General features: G+C 40.8%; 1 protein-coding gene across 4 annotated transcripts in view; it reads left to right on the top strand.

Moving 5' to 3' along the window:
* The window catches only part of PHF21A (PHD finger protein 21A), a 194,496-nt gene that overhangs the window by 164,826 nt on the left and 7,963 nt on the right, over positions 1-21,707 (top strand). For 3 of the 4 annotated variants that reach the window (XM_060018785.1, XM_060018784.1, XM_060018782.1), the window contains 6 exons: positions 4,587-4,685; positions 7,600-7,651; positions 8,408-8,487; positions 8,960-9,020; positions 11,590-11,753; positions 21,385-21,540. In XM_060018785.1, the coding sequence (XP_059874768.1) occupies positions 4,587-4,685; positions 7,600-7,651; positions 8,408-8,487; positions 8,960-9,020; positions 11,590-11,753; positions 21,385-21,540 (612 nt within the window). Of the gene's footprint in view, positions 1-4,586; positions 4,686-7,599; positions 7,652-8,407; positions 8,488-8,959; positions 9,021-11,492; positions 11,516-11,589; positions 11,754-21,384; positions 21,541-21,707 lie in introns of all 4 variants that reach the window. The other variant, XM_060018786.1, reaches the window with a different exon arrangement.

Genomic DNA, 21,707 nt, shown 5'->3' with positions numbered 1-21,707 from the left:
AATTTGAACCCTGGATAATTCTTTAGTGAAGAGGAATTGGTTTGATCTTCCCTGGAGGCATCACCACTGCCTGCTTATTCAGCCCTAGAGATGGAAGTAAGAGACCCCCAGGGACATCACACAGCCTTGGAATGGAGCAGCAAACCCTTATAGTTGACCTTCTCTTCTCCCTCCCCTGTCAGACTCCTGTTCTTCCAATTCACGGAGCTATGAAATAAGCTTCCTGGATACCCAGGACCTTAAAAATGTCACTATAAACTACTTTCCCATTGTGTTCCTTTGTAGATGTGTTTGGTGGTTTGTTTTATGGGGGAAATGTGTCCTTTTTGGTTAATAAAAAAAGCGTGTGTGAGAGAGAGAGGAAAGCAAGTGATTCTTCTGGTAGGTCATGCTCCCCACTCAGAAGATCAACGTCTCTTTACAGCATACCTGCTCTACGGTGAGGCCCTGTGCTGGGTACAAAGGGGTGCAAAAGCGTGTAGAACAATCCTGCTCTCAAGTAGCTTATATTGTCTGGAGGTGGAAATAAGATAGGACCCTGATGAGAAAAAAAAATACAAGGTAGCATTTATGCCCCAGGACAGTGGTTGCCACAGTATTGATAAGACACATACTTAACACTTTCCTAAAGTAATAATATGAGAAGCAGAAGGAAAATATGGACATGGCCAAGAAATAAAGTGAAAAAAATAAAGTGATTATGTTAGTTTTTCAGATCTAGTAAAATATTTCACAACATAATGATTTCTGAGAATTTTGATATCCTGTTTGTAGAACCAGTCTTTCATTTGGCTCCTACTCATCAATAATCAGACAGTTTCACTCTCATTTATTTAATTACTTGTTGCCATACAAAAAGACCATTTGCATCTGCATTGTGTTTTTTTTTTAATAGATCTTTATTGGAGTATAATTGCTTCACAATACCGTGTTAGTTTCTGTTATACAACAAAGTGAGTCAGCCATATGCATACACATGTCCCCATATCCCCTCCCTCTTGAGCCTCCCTCCCATCCTCCCTATCCCACCCCTGCTAGGTCATCGCAAAGCACCAGGCCGATCTCCCTGTGCTATGCTGCTGCTTCCCACCAGCCAACTGTTTTACATTCGGTAGTGTATACATGTTGATGCTACTCTCACTTCACCCCAGCTTCGCTTTCCCACCCCATGTCATCAGGTGCATTCTCTATGTCTGCCTCTTTATTTCTGCCTTGCAACTAGGTTCATCAGTACCTTTTTTTTTTTTTTTTTTTAGATTCCATATATATGTGTTAAATATGGTATTTGTTTTTCTCTTTCTGACTTACTTCACTCTGTATTACAGACTCTAGGTCCATCCACCTCACTATAGATAAGTCAATTTTGTTTCTTTTTATGGCTGAGTAATATTTCATTGTATATATGTGCCACATCTTCTTTATCTGTTCATCTGTTGATGGACATTTAGGTTGCTTCCGTGTCCTGGCTATTGTAAATAGTGCTGCAGTGAACATTGTGGTGAATGTTTCTTTTTGGATTATGGTTTCCCAGTAGTGGGATTGCTGGGTCATATGGTAGTTCTATTTTTAGTTTTTAAGGAACCTCCATACTGTTTTCTATAGTGGTTGTATCAATTTTCATTCCTACCAACAGTGTAGGAGGATTCCCTTTTCACCACACCCTTTCCAGCATTTATTGTTTCTAGCTTTTTTGATAATGGCCATTCTGACAGCGTAAGGTGATACCTCATTGTAGTTTTGATTTGCATTCCTCTAATAATTAGTGATGTTGAGCATCTTTTCATGTGCCTCTTTGCCATCTGTACGTCTTCCTTGGTGAAATGTCTATTTAGGTCTTCTGCCCGTTTTTTAACTGAATTGTTTGTTTTTTTGACATTGAGCTCCATGAGCTGTTTGTATATTTTGGAGATTAATCCTTTGTCTGTTATTCCATTTGAAAATATTTTCTCCCATTTTGAGGGTTGTCTTTTTGTCTTGTTTATGGTTTCCTTTGCTGTGCAAAAGCTTTTAAGTCCCATTTGTTTATTTTTGTTTTTATTTCTGTTACTCTAGGAGGTGGGTCAAAAAAGATCTCGCTGTGGTTTATGTCAAAGAGTGTTCTTCCTATGTTTTCCTCTAAAAGTTTTATAGTGTCTGGTCTTACATTTAAGTCTTTAATCCATTTGGAGTTTATTTTTGTGTATGGTGTTAGGTAGTGTTCTAATTTCATTCTTTTACGTGTAGCTGTCCAGTTTTCCCAACACCACTTATTGAAGAGGCTGTCTTTTCTCCATTGTATGTTCTTGCCTCCTTTGTCGTAAATTAGGTGCCCATATGTGCATGGGCTTATCTCTGGGCATTCTATCCTGTACCATTGATCTATATTTCTGTTTTTGTGCCAGTACCATACTGTCTTGATTACTGTAGCTTTGTGGTATAGTTTGAAGTCAGGGCACCTGATTCCTTCAGCTCCATTTTTCTATCTCAAGATTGCTTTGGCTATTCGGGGTCTTTTGTGTTTCCATATGAATTGTAAGATTTTTTGTTTTAATTCTGTGAAGAATGCCTTTGGTAGTTTGATAGGGATTGCATTGAATCTGTAGATTGCTTTGGGTAGTAGAGACATTTTCACAATATTGATTCTTCCAATCCAAGAACATGGTATATTTCTCCACCTATTTGTGTCATCTTTGATTTCTTTCATCAGTGTTTTATAGTTTTGCGAATACAAGTCTTTCACCTCCTTAGGCAGGTTTATTCCTAGGTATTTTATTCTTTTTGTTGCAGTGGTAAATGGGAGTGTTTCCTTAATTTCTCTTTCAGATTTTTCATTGTTGGTGTATAGGAATGCCAGAGATTTCTGTGCGTTAATTTTGTATCCTGCAACCTTACCAAATTCATTGATTAGTTTTTGGCATCTTTAGGGTTCTCTATGTATAGTATCATGTCATCTGCAAACAGTGACAGTTCTACTTCTTCTTTTCCAATTTGTATTCCTTTTATTTCTTTTTCTTCTCTGATTGCTGTGGCTAGGACTTACAAAACTATGTTGAATAAGAGTGATGAGAGTGATCAGACATCCTTGTCTTGTTCCTGATCTTAGTGGAAATGCATTCACTTTTTCACCATTGAGTCTGATGCTTGCTGTGGGTTTGTCGTATATGGCCTTTATTATGTTGAGGTAGCTTTCCTCTATGCCCATTTTCTGGAGAGTTTTTTTTTATCATAAATGGGTGTTGAATTTTGTCAGAAGCTTTTTCTGCATCTGTTGAGATGATCATATGGTTTTTATTCCTTAATTTGTTAATGTGGTGTATCACATTGATTGATTTGCGTATACTGAAGAATCCTTGCATCCCTGGGATAAATCCCACTTGATCATGGTGTATGATCCTTCTAGTGTGCTGTTGGATTCTGTTTGCTAATATTGTGTTCAGGATTTTTACATCTATGTTCATCAGTGATATTGGTCTGTAATTTTCTTTTTTTGTGATATCTTTTTCTGGTTTTGGTATCAGGGTGATGGTGGCTTCATAGAATGAATTCGGGAGTGTTTCTCCCTCTGCAGTTTTTGGGAAGAGTTTGAGAAGGATCGGTGTTAGCTCTTCTCTTAATGTTTCATAGAAATCACCTGTGAAGCCATCTGGTCCTGGATTTTGTTTGTTGGAAGATTTTTAATTATGGTTTCAATTTCATTACTTGTGATTGATTTGTTTATATTTTCTAATTCTTCCTGGTTCAGTCTTGGAAAATTGTACTTTTCCAGGAATTTGTCCATTTCTTCATGGTTGTCCATTTTATTGGCATATAGTTGTTTGTAGTAGTCTCTTATAATCCTTTTCTGCATGGTTTTTAATTTTGAAAATGTAAATTAGGTTTATGTTTATAGTTTTATATCCACTGTTCTAATATCATTTCAGTATTTACAGAGGGTTTCATAAAATGAATTAGCCATTGGGTCAAGATAAGAATAGTAATGCAAACCCAGTCTACTAGTTTGCTAGCTGCCATTTGTGTCTGAAGATGGTAATGCTACTGGTGTTTCTTTTGTTTGAATGGACGCATCTGGAAGATGAGCTTGGCCGTAATCAGGATGGCAGCCCTTTACAAGATGGCCTTTCCTTGGCAACTGCATCTCTCCTCTAATGGATGATATAGGCAGGTTTTAAATATCCCAAGTAAGGATAGTTCTGCAACCTCTCTTAGATTGTGATTAGAATTGTTCTGAAATAGAAAAGTGTGTATCTAAGATTTTTCTGGACATCATTCAGATCCTAAGCATGCTATGAACTAGAGCTTGACCCATATGTAACAAGAATGGACTGACTTCTGGGAAACTACCCCTGCCTCCTAAAGTACATTGAAATAGACTGTTGTATTTATAGATTCATAGGTATTCTAGTCATGCAATTTAATCATTTCAACTGGGGCCTTCCATTTTACTTTTTCCCCCTTCTACAATGAAGTCCGTATTATCTCCTTTATTAATATGTTTCCAATTTGAGTATGTTCTTTTCTTTCTTGTTGGCAACAGTCAAACTATGTTTGCTTTTATTCTTTTAATAAAAAAGTGAATTCTGAAGTTTCATTTAATTTTCTTCTTCTAGACAATTAAATCCCACACAGAAACAGATGAGAAACAAACGGAGAGCCGCACCGTCACTCCACCTACTGCACCCAAACCGAAACGGGAGGAGAACCCTCAGGTAGGCCCAGCCCTCCAAGGCATGGCTCAGTCTATGTGATGCGACTTATTCACAGGCATCATGAGGGACACTTGCTCCCTGAATCACTTGATATCCTTGTCTTGTGCTTTCTCACTATTCAGTAATGTTATTGCCAAATCAGGTTGGCCTGGGACAGATTAAGAGTGTGGTCTTGAGTGTTCGTGAGCTGGCAAACAGGCCTTTCATACGTATGTCACACATTAGACTTGTGTGATTCGTGACCATTGCCCCAGGTATCCCACTGCATTCCTAATGATCATTATGTTTTGTTTGTCTCAGCCAACATTTAAAAGATGTCCAGTTCACTCAGTTAAGGTCTGTGTTATCGATTACAGTTGTTACACGTGCATTTTTGTTATTGCTATTGTATTGCATTAGATCCCCAAATCCCAGATGAATCAGTAGCTCATAAGTAGTTCACTGAAGCATGAAAGTAGGGATGAAAATACTAGCATCTGTACTACAACTTAGGATAGAATTATAAACTTAAATAGCAAACAAAACTGTGGTACAAATATAGAATGTGAATTTGTATGTCCTTAGGCAAGAGATTTTTTAGTTTGATACTTCTGTACAAGCAGCTATAAAAGAAAAATGTGGACGGGTAATATGATGATGAATATATGATAGTTGGATTTTATTAGACCAGCAATCCATTTCCTTCTAATCCTCAGTGCATTCTTTTTAATGAAACCATGTCAAATAGTGGCATAAAGCCATCAAAGCTTCATGTCATTTTTTTGAAGCAGTGATTTATTAAGCCAGTTCAGGTTTTTTTAAAGCAAGTACAAATTATAATACTTTCTGATATGAAATGAATTAATTTTTAATTTGTCTTTAAAGAAGAGACCAAAACTTGAACCTAAAAGAAGTCCTAGTCATGCATATTGCTGAGAAACTTATAGTCTGCAAAATTAATGACAAGTATTAGGCTTAGAGAGGGGAAAACAGCAATTAGCAAAATTTCCTTATCAAAAGAAACTAAAAGAGGACTTCCCTGGTGGCGCAATGGTCAAGAGTCCTCCTGCCAATGCAGGGGACACGGGTTCAAGCCCTGGTCCGGGAAGATCCCAGATGCCGTGGAGCAACTAAGCCTGTGTGCCACAGCTACTGAGCCTGTGCTCTAGAGCCCGCGAGCCACAACTGCTGAGCCCACGTGCCACAACTACTGAAGCCCGCTCACCTAGAGCCCGTGCTGCTCAACAAAAGAAGCCACCGCAATGAGAAGCCCGTGCACCGCAGTAAAGAGTAGCCCCCGCTCGCCGCAACTAGAGAAAGCCCGCGCGCAGCAACAAAGACCCAGTGCAGCCAAAAATAAATAAAGAAATTTATTTTAAAAAACCAAGAAACTAAAGGATATCTTGTGTCAGTGGCACAGTGTGGGCAAGCAAGTAGCATCATGTGGAGTAACACATATTTCTAATTGGACAGAATCACTGCCATAAAGGGAATAAATTAGTTATTGGCATGTGTGTGATACATAGATAAGGTGAAAGTTCTTGACAGCTTTTTATTCTATTTATCACTGAAAATCTGTTCTACAGAAGAGATTTTTTTCCATTTAATAATTCTTTTATGAGCTTGATCTAGACTGGCAAAGATGAGTTGGGTGTGAGTGGCCAAGAAGGATGCTGTTACTTGATTAAAAGAAGGTGCATCTGAATGTCAGTTCACACACTGCTTTATTAACAGAGAACAGTTGGTAGACAGCCTTCTAATCTTATGTTTTGAAGGAATAGTGAAAATTAGGAATGTAGTTAATTGGCAGCCACAAAATGTATGCAATGTAGAAAATGGGCAGCACGTCCAAGACGCTTTTCGTTACTGAAGTACTCTGGCTGTCGGGAGGACAGGTGCCCACCCTAGTTTCTGAAATAAGAAATAAAATTAAAACATTTCTTCAGGACTCTGTGGATACCAGTAAAGGACATGTCTGTGTTCTCAAGTGGCTTGTTCAAGGTTATCTTTATAAAACACTCAGTACCTCGAATAGCTTGAACCTATCACTTCAGGCCAGAATACCATGATATTTAAAGTTGAGGGTAAAATGTCAGGATTTTCAAAGACCAAATTATGGTATGAATAATTCTGCAGGATTATGTCTCCTGACAACTAATGATGTTCCTTATTCATCACCGAGAGAAATGGATGATACATTATTTGGCATATTTAGCAGCTGCATGCAGTGGTACAGCAGAAAATAAAGGCGTACTTTCCAGACCACATGCAACCAAAGAGCAAAATAGTAATCAATCTGTTGCTGTCTCCATTTTTAAGCATCTAACGTTCCAGCTTTGGAGTGCAGTGTTCTGAGCAGTCTGGCTTCTGATGGAGCCCTGAGAGTGGTGGCCAGAGAGAAAGCACTCTATAATTTGTAGGTCCATGGTTGATTGAAAAATCATAGTATTAAGCAGAACCACCTGCTGTCATTCCTAAAACTCACTTAGCTTTGAGTTATTGTCCAATCAGTGGTAGCAAAAATATAAGAACCCCTGACCTGGTGTGACAAATGAAGTACTTAGAATTTGGAGCTTGTTGTGTGGGAGGCTGTTTGTAACCCTCTGTGGGTTTCTTCATTGTGAAGTCCTCTTCCCTCCTTGAGAATTTTTCTGGAAAAAACTTAGGTCATTCAAGATACTGATTTCTGCCATTGAGAGAGTGGAAGATATAGGCCCCAGTCCTTCTCTTTTGATCCCTGTAAGATCAGAAAGCTTCCAGAGCGGTTCCATAGCTGCTGAGAGTGGAGGGTGCCCACTCCTTGTTCACCTGAACCCGGCTTCTTTCACCCACCAGCCATTGGGCTGGCTTTCCCCAGGAGTCTAAGTAGGAACATGCAGCTGACTTTGCGAGAACCCACACTGAAGTATATTCTTCTTTTGTTTCTCTGGCACAGAAACTTGCCTTCATGGTGTCTCTGGGGTTGGTAACACATGACCATCTAGAAGGTAAGAGAAGATATTCATGGCGCTACCTTGCTTCTGGCCCAGGGCTTTGTTCTTGAAAATGTTGTTTGATTTATTGTTAGAACTGAAAATTGGAACACAAGCAGAGTATGATTCAACCAGTATGGACTCTTTTTTTGGAATAAACTTACCTTCCTTCTATCTAATGTTCAGCCCCTCTCCTTCCTATCATTATTTATCCACACTACTGTCCTGGGGAAGCTCCCTAGTTGCCTGCATTAAGATGACTTCCGTTCACTTAGAGAAACTTTTTTTTTCCCTGGCAGCATAAAGTAGCAAATGCCCCTCTGACAAGTCTTTGTCTGTATTTTTCAGTCACTCTAGATTATTGGAATCTTAAGAATAGTTGCAAAGCTATACCTGTTCTAGTGATTTAATTCAAGAATGGTGAACTATGATTACTCAATCTAGGTCTGTGGGTAAAGTTCATCCACACCTATATTACAGTGATCTAAAAATAAATCAGGAAACTTTTACAAGTGTTGTCTACTGTTAAGCTCTCAATCACAGAGAGCCACACTGTAGGACAGCAGGGCCTTGCTTTCCAAGAGGTGAGAGTGGATGGTCCTTCATGTTTGCTCCCAGCAGCGGGCTTCCCTTCGCTGAGGCTGCAGTGAAACCGAGAGACTTACTCTCGTTTCTGACTTGTCATGGGAAACCCAATAAGTAAACGATGAGGTTACGTTGGGGGGGGTCCTTCATACCTTTCTTCTAATCCAGACCTTTTGCTTTCCCAAGAAATCCAAAGCAAGCGGCAAGAACGAAAAAGAAGAACGACAGCAAATCCAGTGTACAGTGGCGCGGTCTTTGAGCCAGAGGTATTCCTGGCCGGCACTTGGCCATTCCCTCACGTCTCCAGTTTTATTTAGGACTTGCTCAGCACCTCCCGTCTGAAAAGCTGCTTACGAGCAGTACCCTGATTGTGCTTGGCCAGCTCTGTAAAATGATGGCTTTTTCTCTGGCTGAAGACATTATTTCATCTTTATTATTTGCTGTTTCCCCCTTAGTTTTTTCCTGAAGTTTAAGTAGATACAAACCACCTACCTTAAAAATTTAACTCATCCTGTCATCTGAACACAACTTTCTTCTGAAGCAGAGACGTACCTCTCTGGAATATTCTTTCAGAGCCAAGTACATACGATAAATCCAGTTATCACTGAGACCTTTGGGTGACCAGCACTAACTAGTTGGCATGTTGACGGGCATGCTGTGCTTGGTCTTTGGCTTGTACCGGGATTAGTAGTAACCATGCTATTCAACCAGTCACCTTTCTTTCTTCAATCCCGAAAGCGTAAGAAGAGCGCAGTCACGTACCTGAACAGTACAATGCATCCTGGGACCCGGAAGAGAGGTGAGTACCTTTTTTGTATCTCTCCCTTGCTGTTGCTTTTGCTTTCTGTGTTGTGTTTCTTTCCCCTCCCTCCTCCCATTGTCCTAGAGCCTAACTCCTATATCCCTTGAATATAGTTTTGTTGTTGTTCTCTGAGAATGGGGGGAAAAGAGAGTGAGATCTCTTATGAGAGTTCTGTAGACTGAATCGAAAGCTCCCCTTCCTGGGATTCGGGCAAAGCTGGCTGAGGGGAATGACTCATTGCAGGATTTCTGCCCCAGGCCCCTCAGGCTGTTGACGAGTAGCACAATGAACAGAACACCCTGTAAAAGGGAGCATTTTAGCATCATTGAGCACAACAGAGCACTGGTGTTGCCAAGGTGTTCTTAGTAGTGTCTAAGTTGTCCTGATGCCAGTGAGGACAGAGCACGACTCTTAAGCTTCTGTGAGCTGCAGACTTTGCAGGAAGGAGAGAGGTAGCCACACTGAGAATTTTGAATCTATGAGAAGAGAGCACCTGCAACTAAAGAAGAAAACATCACTGTCGAAACAGGCTTCCCAAAGCAGAAATTCCTAAAGAGCTCCGTCCCCCAGTTTCAGACCTTCCAGGGCGGGCATTCCACCTCACTCTCAGGTCAGCAACTGCCTTCACCATGCAGGTCGAAACAGGTCTTAATAGCTCAGAGTTTGAGCTTATAAACAAGGCTCTGAAATGGTTCTTTGATGTCAGTAATACATCCCAAGGTCCTTTTCTCCACGTGATAATGTGTCCTTGAATTATAGTTCCAGGCTAGAAAGGTTGCAGAGTGAGCGGAGTAGCATGCTAATTTTTGTGTATGCACAGCAATCTCAGAGCCATTGGAAGCTTAGGAGGTCATCCCGACCCTCTGTCTGCCTTAGGGAGGGCTAGCACTGTACCGGTGGTACAGTGGTTACCGTCTCTTCCCCTCAGAGAGATAGCACACCCACGCTAGTGTTTCATCAGCCCCTCCTTCAAGAAGCCAAAACATATTTAGATGGGTATCCCTAAGTCACTGTTTCATATTGATTCCTGGGCCACAGTAACCAGTGTCATGGGTTATCTTTTGTTGTTTTATTTTGTTTGGGGTTGTTTTAGTGACCTCTGACACAGTCCTCAGAAAGGAGCCCCCAGCCAGAAGCCACAGTTAATTGACCTGCTAGTGGACAGCATCTGCTGGGAGGATAGGGGTTAAATGAGCCAGAAAGACCTTGGCATCTCTTGCCAAGGTCAGAGGATGAAAGCCTGCATTCACAATGCCTAGGACGTGCCTTCTGTGGGTAAACAAAGAGCATTTATCTTCCACTTACCCTTCTAGCAGCACTAAATACCCTAGAAAAGGCAAACCAGTACGATCTGTCTTTGTACTGCACACAGTGCCGGTTTAACACAGATAGGTAATGTTTGTGTAATATCTGACAGAATCATGACTCCTGTGCATAATTCCAATATAAATTATAACTGTTGGCAAAGTCATGATCCCACGTACCATCCACCAGTGCTCGTAGGCAGTTGTGTACCTCTCCGGCTCTTTTTTTGCCTATGGTGTGCTGGGCGTACACTTTTGATCACTTACAGCTTAGAAGCTATGACCTTTGGCCCTTAGAAGACAAGGACCCTGACTTAGATATATCATAAGGCAAGAGTGGTTGACCTGGACTTCCCATACGCATTAGGGCCCACTTGTAGATTCTCTGTAGCCATGAGGTTTGATTCAAAATGCTTCTGCTCAAATCAGCTCTTTCTGGTAGCTGTTGCTGATGACAGGGCTTTTCCTGAGACTTTGGAACACCCCAGTTCTAAGACATGTAGTTCACTGGAATGTTTGTGATGGAAAGCAGGGAGATGATTTTTGATCAACTGGGAAGGGTATCTGAGTCCAGACTTACTTAAATTCACTGTTAAGCCCAGAAGGTCTTTTTAGCTCTTAGGTTCCAGCTACTCCCAGAACATATGTCTTCCTAGCTCTGCCAGAAGGGGTAAGAATAGTTAACTTGAATTTTGCCTCCTCCCTTTGCCTTTCTCTACCCTCACAAGCAATGAAGTAACCAAAATGTGGGCAGGAGAGAAGAGGAAAAGCAGAGATCCTCAGCCAGTCTGTTTGTGGGAACTGAGAATCACTAATATTATTATAAGAATAACGATTGCAGAAAAACCTTAGGAGACAATATGTAAAAGATATGGAAAAAGAAAATAAATTCTTCTCCCTGGCCTTGGCTCCTGTGGGCTTTGATATCTTGTTCTCCCCTTAGAAATCTCAAATTGTCATAGTTGAGGAACGTCTCTATAATCTGCCCAAGGCGAAGACCTTTAACATAACCCAGTATCTCCTGTCATTCTCTGAGGCTCTCTTATCCTCCCTTCGACACTCATGCATTTGTTTCGAATGACATTTAAATCTTTGCTTCTTTTCCTCTCTTTGGGACTGTTGTATTAACCTTCTCTCTGCTACCTCACTTCCTTTTCCATGCTAGCCAATGAGGAACACTGGCCAAAGGTATGTAAGATCATTTTTCCCCCTTTCTTTCCCTCCCCCTTTTTTCCCTTTTGTTCCCTTTTCTCGGTCTGTAGGTCGTCCTCCAAAATACAATGCAGTGCTGGGGTTTGGAGCCCTAACCCCAACATCCCCCCCATCCAGTCATCCTGACTCCCCTGAAAATGAAAAGACAGAGACCACATTCACTTTCCCTGCACCTGTTCAGCCTGTGTCCCTGCCCAGCCCCACCTCCACAGACGTAAGTAACTTGGGAAAAGCTCACTCTCTTTCTCAGAGCTTAAATCGGGGAAACCGTTATCATATGTTGTCTCCTTACCAGTTGCATCTCCTTGACTAACCCTGGAACAGCAGTAATCCCTACAGGACACTGTGTGCCACGTAAGGCAGCTTTCTGCTGGGGTCCCAGGTCCTGCCATGTCCTTGAGAATCATATTAAAGACCACATTAGGAGGCTCAGTCAGGGTTTTCAAAGTCTGGAATTTATCTGCGGTGAAGGAGTTCTCAGGAAGGGGGATGGGGTGGGGAAGTCAGGTCGTATAACTGAGAGGTGTGCAGGTGTCTGTCGTCAGTTTGGGGAGGTGGGGATGATGAACAAAGGTGTACATTCGCCTAGCAGTCCGTGTTTCCTGCTTCAAGTAAAATTCAAGACAACTTTTCCGAAAAGCAACTTTATTCATCAGAATTGGTCAGAAACAGGCTCCTGAAAAAAGCATCAGATGCTTAGTAGCCCTTCCCCCAGAGGCTGCAGGAGTGCAAACTAGTGCCCTCTTTTTAAATGAGCGCTTACAAAGCCGTGAATTCACTCAACAAATACTGAGCACTGCCCTGCTGAGCATGCACTGTTGTTGAGACTGGGGACAGAACAGGGAACAGAACCAGCTCCTTGCCCTCAGGGAGCTCGTATTGCACGGCCAGAGGCAGGTGATAAGCAAATGAACATTTAAATGTCAGGTCATGATAAGTGCTGTGAAAAAATACTTGACACAGAATCAGGGGCATAAGGAGTTACAGCAGGAGGTTGCTGTTTTATGAAGAGTGGTAAGAGACAGCCTCTCTGGTGGGAATGGAGTATGTTGGAGTATCTGGGGCGGGGAAGAGCATTCCACGCAGAGGGAACAGCAGTGCAGAAGCCCTGCTCGTTGGAGGAAGTGTATATGGCGTAGAGAAGAAGGGCTTGGTGGGCAGGCAGGAGCAGTGGGAGAGGAGACCTCAGAGGGCAGGGCCCGTCTCGCAGGGTCTTGTAGCTTTTACTCTGAGTGAGATGGGAGATGCTCCAGAGTTTTAAGTAGAGGAGTGACGTTACTTTTCACTTTTTATTTTGAAAATTTCCAAACCTACAGAAAAGTTGCAACAACAACACAAGGAAGGAATATATACCCTCCTCCTAGATTCACCGATTGTTACAATTTCGCCACATATGCTACTTCCCACCACCACACGCTTGTTTTGCTGATCTAGTTAAGAAGTTGAAGACATCATGAATCTTCACCCAAAATACTTCCGTGTATATCTCCTAAAAACAAAGACAGTCTCTGACGTAGCCACAATGCAGTTATGAAATTGAGGAAATTTAATATGACAAAACATTATTTGTATAGCATACAGCCCATCTTCAGATTTCTCCAATTATCTCAATAAATGCCTGAGTGGCACTTTGTTTTTTCTGCTCCAGGATCCAACCCAAGATCACTCTTGACATTAATTTTTATGGTGTTTTGTCTTTAGTCTCCTTACTCTGGAACAGTTTCTCAGCCTGTCTTTGTCCTTCGTGACACTGACATTTTTTAAAAGATAGGCCAGTTGCTGTATAGAGTGTCCCTCCATTTGGATGATCTGATTGTTTTCTCAAGAATAGATTCAGGGTATGCATTTTTGTAGGAGCACCAAATACCTGATGATGCACTGATTCTCAGTGCATCACAAGAGGCACATGTTGTCCATCTGTCCCATTGTTGGTGATATTAGCTTTCATCTCTTAAGATAGACTCAATCAGATATCTCTAATCCTAAAGATGCCTGTTTCCTTAGGTGAAGATAGTGACGAGTCTATAAAAATATCCAGTTCCCCAGCAAACTTAGTGGTTTTAGCAGCCTTTGAAGGTTCTTACCTGCATTTATTTTTTTTTAACATCTTTATCGGCGTATAATAGCTTTACAATGGTGTGTTAGTTTCTGCTGTATAACAAAGTGAATCAGCTGTACTTATACATATATCCCCATATCCCCTCCCTCTTGCGTCTCCCTCCCACCCTCCCTATCCCACGCCTCTAGGTGGTCACAAAGCACCGAGCTGATCTCCCTGTGAGATGCAGCTGCTTCCCACTAGCTATTTATTTTACATTTGGTAGTGTATATATGTCCATGACACGCTCTCACTTCGTCCCAGCTTACCTTCCCCCACCCCGTGTCCTCTAGTCCACTCTCTACGTCTACATCTTTATTCCTGTCCTGCCCCTAGATTCTTCAGAGCCTTTTTTTTTTTTTAGATTCCATATATATGTGTTAGCACACGGTATTTGTTTTTCTCTTTCTGACTTACTTCACTCTGTATGACAGACTCTATGTCCATCCACCTCACTACAAATAACTCAACTTCGTTTCTTTTTATGGCTGAGTAATACTCCATTGTATATTTGTGCCACATCTTTATCCATTCATCTGTCGATCGATACTTAGGTTGCTTCCATGTCCTGGCTATTGTAAACAGTGCTGCAGTGAACATTGTGGTACATGACTCTTTTTGAATTACGGTTTTCTCAGGGTATATGCCCAGTAGTGGGATTGTGGGGTCGTATGGTAGTTCTCTTTTTAGTTTTTTTTTTAAAGAAGATGTTGGGGGTAGGAGTTTATTAATTAATTAATATTTATTTTTGCTGTGTTGCGTCTTCATTTCTGTGTGAGGGCTTTCTCTAGTTGTGGCAAGTGGGGGCCACTCTTCATCGTGGTCCGCGGGCCTCTCGCTATCGCGGCCTCTCTCGTTGCAGAGCACAGGCTCCAGACTCGCAGGCTCAGTAGTTGTGGCTCACGGGCCTAGTTGCTCCACGGCATGTGGGATCCTCCCAGACCAGGGCTCGAACCTGTGTCCCCTGCATTAGCAGGCAGATTCTCAGCCACTGCGCCACCAGGGAAGCCCCTCTTTTTAGTTTTTTAAAGAACCTCCATACTGTTCTCCATAGTGGCTGTATCAATTTACATTCCCACCAACAGTGCAAGAGGGTTCCCTTTTCTCCACACCCTCTCCAGCATTTATTGTTTGTAGACTTCTTGATGATGGCCATTCTGACCGGTGTGAGGTGATACCTCGTTGTAGTTTTCATTTGCCTTTCTCTAATGATTAGTGATGTTGAGTATCCTTCCATGTGTTTGTTGGCAATCTGTATATCTTCTTTGGAGAAATGTCTGTTTAGGTCTTCTGCCCATTTTTGGATTGGGTTGTTTGTTTTTTTGATATTGAGCTGCACGAGCTGCTTGTATATTGTGGAGTTTAATCCTTTGTCATTTGCTTCATTTGCAAATATTTTCTCCCATTCTGAGGGTTGTCTTTTCATCTTGTTTATGGTTTCCTTTGCTGTGCAAAAGCTTTTAAGTTTCATTAGGTCCCATTTGTTTTTCTTTTGTTTGTTTTTATTTCCCTTTCTCTAGGAGGTGGGTCAAAAACGATCTTGTTGCAATTTATGTCATAGAGTGTTCTGCCTATGTTTTCCTCTAAAAGTTTTATAGTGTCTGGCCTTACATTTAGGTCTTTAATCCATTTGGAGTTTATTTTTGTGTATGGTGTTAGGGAGTGTTCTAATTTCATTCTTTTACATGTAGCTGTCCAGTTTTCCCAGCACCACTTATTGAAGAGGCTGTCTTTTCTCCATTGTATATTCTTGCCTCCTTTATCAAAGAGAAGGTGACCATATGTGCCTGGGTTTATCTCTGGGCTTTCTATCCTGTTCCACTGATCTGCATTTCTTTTTTGGTGCCAGTACCATACTGTCTTGATTACTGTAGCTTTGTAGTGTAGTCTGAAGTCCGGGAGCCTGATTCCTCCAGCTCTGTTTTTCTTTCTCAAGATTGCTTTGGCTATTCAGGGTCTTTTGTGTTTCCATACAAATTGTGAAATTTTTTGTTCTAATTCTGTGAAAAATGCCATTGGTAGTTTGATAGAGATTGAATTGAATCTGTAGGTTGCTTTGGGTAGTATAGTCATTTCCACAATGTTGATTCTTCCAGTCCAACAACATGGTATATCTCTCCATCTGTTTGTATTATCTTTAAGTTCTTTCATCAGTGTCTCATAGTTTTCTGCATACAGGTCCTTTGTCTCCTTAGGTAGGTTTATTCTTAGGTATTTTATTCTTTTTGTAGCAGTGGTAAATGGGAGACTTTCCTTAATTTCTCTTTCAGATTTTTCATCATTAGTGTATAGGAATGCAAGAGATTTCTGTGCATTAATTTTGTATCCTGCTCCTTTACCAAATTCATTGATTAGCTCTAGTAGTTTTCTGGTAGCATCTTTAGGATTCTCTGTGCATAGTGTCATGTCATCTGCAAACAGTGACAGTTTTACTTCTTTTTTTTCCAATTTGCATTCCATTTCTTCTTCTTCTCTGATTGCTGTGGCTAAAACTTCCAAAACTGTGTTGAATAGTAGTGGTGAGAGTGGGCAAGCTTGTCTTTTTCCTGAGCTTAATGGAAATGGTTTCAGTTTTTCACCACTGAGAATGATGTTGGCTGTGGGTTTGTCATATATGGCCTTTATTATGTTGATGTAAGTTCCCTCTATGCCTACTTTCTGGAGGGTTTTTATCATAAATGGGTGTTGAATTTTGTCGAAAGCTTTTTCTGCATCTATTGAGATGATCATATGGTTTTTACCCTTCAATTTGTTAATATGTTGTATCACATTGATTGATTTGCGTATATTGAAGAATCCTTGCATCCCTGGGATAAACCCCCCTTGATCATGGTGTATGATCCTCTTAATGTGCTGTTGGATTCTGTTTGCTAGTATTTTGTTGAGGATTTTTGTATCTGTGTTCAACACTGATACTGGCCTGTAGTTTTCTTTGTTTGTGACATCATTGTCTGGTTTTAGTATCAGGGTGATGGTGGCCTCATAGAATGAGTTTGGGAGTGTTCCTCCCTCTGCTATATTTTGGAAGAGTTTGCGAAGGATAGGTGTTAGCTCTTCTCTAAATGTTTGATAGAATTCGCCTGTGAAGCCATCTGGTCCTGGGCTTTTGTCTGTTGGAAGATTTTTAATCCCAGTTTCAATTTCTCTGCTGGTGATTGGTCTGTTTATATTTTCTATTTCTTCCTGGTTCAGTCTCAGAACGTTGTGCTTTTCTAAGGATTTGTCCATTTCTTCCAGGTTGTCCATTTTATTGGCATAGAGTTCCTTGTATTAATCTCTCATGATTCTTTGTATTTCTGCAGTGTCAGTTGTGCCGTCTCCTTTTTCATTTCTAATTGTGTTGATTTGAGTCTTCTCCTTTTTTTTCTTGATGAGTCTGGCTAAAGGTTTATCAATTTTGTTTATCTTCTCAAAGAACCAGCTTTTACTTTTATTGATCTCTGCTATTGTTTTCTTCATTTCTTTTTCATTTATTTCTGAGCTGATCTTTATGATTTCTTTCCTTCTGCTAACTTTGGGGGTTTTTTGTTCTTCTTTCTCTTAATTGCTTTACGTGTAAAGTTAGGTTGTTTATTTGAGATGTTTCTTGAGGTAGGATTGTATTGCTATAAGCCTCCCTCTGAGAACTGCTTTTGCTGCATCGCATAGGTTTTGGGTCATCGTGTTTTCATTGTCATTTGTTTCTAGGTATTTTTTGATTTCTCTTTGATTTCTTCAGTGATCTCTTGGTTATTTAGTAGTGTGTTGTTTAGCCTCCATGTGTTTGTGTTTTTTACAGCTTTTTCCCTGTAATTGATATCTAGTCTCATAGCGTTGTGGTCGGAAAAGATACTTGATACGATTTCAATTTTCTTAAATTTACCAGGGCTTGATTTGTGACCCAAGATATGATCTGTCCTGTGCATTTATTATTTTTAAGGCGTTTGCAAAATTGGCTTGGATTTTAGAGTGATCACTGTGTCTGACAACGGAGAAGAGACTGTGGGGAGGATAGGATGGGAGCAGGAAGACCAGTTAGGAGGCTGTTGCAGTCATCCTGGGAAGAGCTCACGATGACTTGGCCCGATTGAATGGCGGAAGTAGAGATGGAAAAAACTGATGGGGTCTGCATTTATTTTGAAGAGCCAGCAGAATTAGATAAGGGGATGTGAGAAAAAGAGAATAGCCAAAGGTTTTGGCCTAAACAACTGAAAGGATAAAGCTGCCATTTACTGGAAGATGAGCAGGTTTGAGGAGGGAAACCAAGAGTTACATTTTGTGCACATCCCAGTTCTTTTGTGAATTACAGAGCTTGTCTTTAGGATCGTCTTCAGGTAAAATCCCTTGAACTTGAAGCTTCTTAGTACTTAATAATTAGGTCTACCCCTCTCCAAAGAGCAAAAGCATACCGTATGCACATCCTGAGTTACGGTTCCAGAAACAACAAAGGAAGTGTCATCTTCGGAGGACCAGGGTCATAGAAGAGTTCTCGGGCAGGTTTCCTTCCTTGGACAATAGCTAGTGGCTACAGACCCAGTCTTGCTCTCAAGATTCAGCATTGGTTTTTGGCATTAGTGATTGACACAGGTTTTCTACCTGTCCTGTTAATGAGCACCAGGAGTCCCTGTCAGAAACTTTGTTTGCACCAAAGATTATCTCCGTTTTCCTCAGTTGAAGCATTGCCGAGGTATTGCCAGCTCATGGCTTCCTGGTAGGGATCCTTTGCAAGGCGATGCACAGATGCTGGGGAACAGATGATTGTGGGTCTGCAAGTGAGTGTCTTCGCTAAAGATGTTGTTTTTCCTTTTTGTGACTTTTGGCTGAGGAGGTTTATGATTTTCTTTGAGAGACTGAACCCGAAGGATACACTCGGATCAAATCACCAACTAAATGCTTTTGCCAGGTTTCCTCTTAAAATGGAAACTTTGTTCTTTTCAGGAATCGAAAGGTAAAAGAAAGCTTTTCTAAAACCATTAAATATGTTGAGAACTTTCTCGGTTAAACCTAGTGGAATGGATTTTCTTTAAAGATAATTGACTTCTACTTTTACAGTGTCCCAACAGTGGCAGTGATTAAAATCAACACACAGGGCTCTGTGTTTGCTGCTGGGTAGCGTAAGCCCCAGCAATGTTAATTAAACAATCACAGTTGAGAGGCAGGCATTTCCTGGGGATCAGTAACCATCTAGAAGGAGTTGGTAATATAAGACCCAGCCGGTCACTAATCTTTAGGATGTATCTTGTTGCCACTATCATCATTTTTATGGGAAGGGAAGATATGTTGACACAGTTATAAAATTTGTTTAGCAGATGATGAAGTTGCAATTGATACAGCCAGGGTGTTTCCAAAAAACATACATCTTTAGCTCCCAGCAAAGGATTGTGGGTCAGCCATCATTCAACTTACTATTTGGTTTATGGTAGTAATTTGGTCAGTCACCAAAGCCTAACCCTTTGGACCTGGTGCAGCAACTCTGTGGGACTTCCTCTGCTCTCTTTAAGCAAAGAACCAATTCTGCGTGGATGAAATACATATCTTGGCATTTTATATTCATTTCTTTGGGCAGTAGTTCTCAATCTGTGGTCTGGGTATGATACTGAGACTCTTACAGGGGGTCAAAATATAAAATATAATTTTATGTATTTTAAAATATAATATCAATCAAAATATAAAATCAAAAATATTTTCATGATAATACCAAAATATTCTTTGCCATTTTCATTCTCATTTTCTCAAAAGTAGGACAGTGGGGTTTTCCAGGTACTACATGATAAGTGGTGATAGCACTCTGAGGGCTAACTGAATGTGCCCTTGTGTGTTCTTGGATTTTAACATTCTTCAATACATGATTTTTGTAACTTCCTGTGATTCTGTTATTTATTTCAAAATAAAAAAGTTTTAAAACTTCTAGTACAATAAATAGCAATAGATTCAACTCACCTAAGCAAAAGCACTTTGAGGTGGTTAGTAATTTTAAGTGTTACTAAGGGGTCCTGACACTGAAAAGATTATGAACTGCTGCTACAGGATATGTAAATAGGATAGAAGTTTTCTTTCCTTTAGGAAATTGAAAGAAATTATTTAACCTTTATTTTATGTACTCTCCACCTTCCACTTCCTGATGTTCTCCTTACTCTGGAGCAAAGGAAAGTGAGCAGAGCTCTTTACCCAACAAATAAGATAGGTATTTGGAATAAGATGTCCAGTTTGTCTCATTTACTTCATCAGTGATAATTGTACCTGTGGTTCGTGTAAAAGAGTTTCTGAAGCCATAAAATTATTATAAACTTATTAAAGATGCAGACTTACAACATGGGGCGAAGGTTCAAAAAAGACTAGGTCTCTAGAGGAGAGCCACCCTCAGGCTGATTTTAAGAAGAAAGTCACAGTTAATCTAGGGATGAAACCTTAACATCTTTCGGTGCCTTGAAGTTACACTGTTAGGCTGCATTCTTATGTAGTATTCTTACACATGTACTAAGTATCTTATTTTTTGACTGCCCAGAGGTAACATTGTCTTACTAAAAGAGATTAACATCCATCCACACTTTGAAGTAGCTTACAACTTTTTGCAGCCAGTTTTCTGGGCCACCAGATACCCTAGATATGTAGATACTGCCAGATAGTTCCTTTCCTTTCCTTTGGATAGAAATAGTAGGTCTGGGAAGATATGTTCCTTTCAGCAATCGTGGTTGAAGGGTTATATCATAGAAAGGAAGAACTGGGCATCGCTTTCTGTATCATTGCTTCTTGTGCAAAATTTCTGTATTAGGCCTTCTGTCAGAATAGCCTGGAATTCTAAAACAACACATTGGAAGTGAAAAGGCCGGGGTCTCCTCCAAGCTGAGGTGCTGCCTTGTTAGTTAACCTCTGGCCTGACCCTTCAGTCTTCCCTTTCCTGGTGTCCTTATCAACAGCGTTAATCCTGTTTAGAGAACAGGCCAGGGATTGACTTACTGAAAAACACCTCTTTAATACCTCGTGTTTTTTTAATATGTTCTGTCTAAATTTTAAATAGATCTGCTTTTTTCTGATGGTGCCTTTTGTTGAGAGGGCTCCCACAGACTCGCCTGAGTACCAGAACCATCACTCATGGAGGCGGGAGAGACTAGCAGAGTGCACTTAGGCTGCTCTTCTTTATCTATCTGGTGAAGCATTTTACAGGGAGGAATAAAGCCTCCCGGAATAGAACGGTCCATTGAACAGCAAATGCCAAATACTGGTTTTAAGAGAACACTCTCAGCTGTTTGGCTTTTTTAATTCTTCATGTTAGAAAACTCATAGGAGTTTACTTTGCTCCTGACTTAATACTTTCCTATTTGAACTTTGGCTATAGTTTTTCTCCCAGAGCAAGTAAAGAGTTTAGCGAAAACCTCCATTTCTTGTCTGTCTTCTTTCCCATTGATGATGGGAAATGATGAATGGATTTCAATGTCTTTAAACTTTATGATTTGTGAGTTGGACTGTACCAAAACTTAAATGCTGAGTTATTACCTGTAAAGCTAATTTTGGCCTAGGTGACCCCACAGTTACAGTTGCTTGTAAACTCTACTTTAAGGTTAAGAATACTAGCCCCACCTGGGGAACCTCAACTCTGTAGAGCAGGCTTGCACCGTTGGTAATTTCTGCTTTTCTTGAACACTCTTGCAATGAGTTGGAGGGGCACAGCTGATTGTCCGAAAACATTTATATGTATCCAGAATGTGTACGTTAACATTCCAATTTTACCTTTTTGTCCTTTCTCTTACCTTTCCTCTCAATTTCATAGGGTGATATCCATGAGGATTTTTGCAGTGTTTGCAGAAAAAGTGGCCAGTTGCTGATGTGTGACACGTGTTCCCGTGTATATCATCTGGACTGCTTGGACCCTCCTCTGAAAACGATTCCCAAGGGCATGTGGATCTGTCCCAGATGTCAGGACCAGGTACTGTGGGTGGGTCAGAAAGGGTGAGGGACAGAGGAGGAGAAGGACCTCCTTTCCCCTCTAAGCTGAGGGAATGGCTGAGTCTCTTTCCTCTCCAGTAGTTCTCCGAGCCACATCTGCCCTGTTCACAGCACAGCACTCACCCCCACAGCATCCCTCCTCTCAGA

Source organism: Delphinus delphis, chromosome 8 (assembly GCF_949987515.2).
Source record: "Delphinus delphis chromosome 8, mDelDel1.2, whole genome shotgun sequence".
NCBI lineage: Eukaryota > Metazoa > Chordata > Mammalia > Artiodactyla > Delphinidae > Delphinus > Delphinus delphis.
The sequence above is the reverse complement of the archived record's forward strand: the minus strand, read 5'-3'. Positions and strand labels throughout refer to the sequence as shown.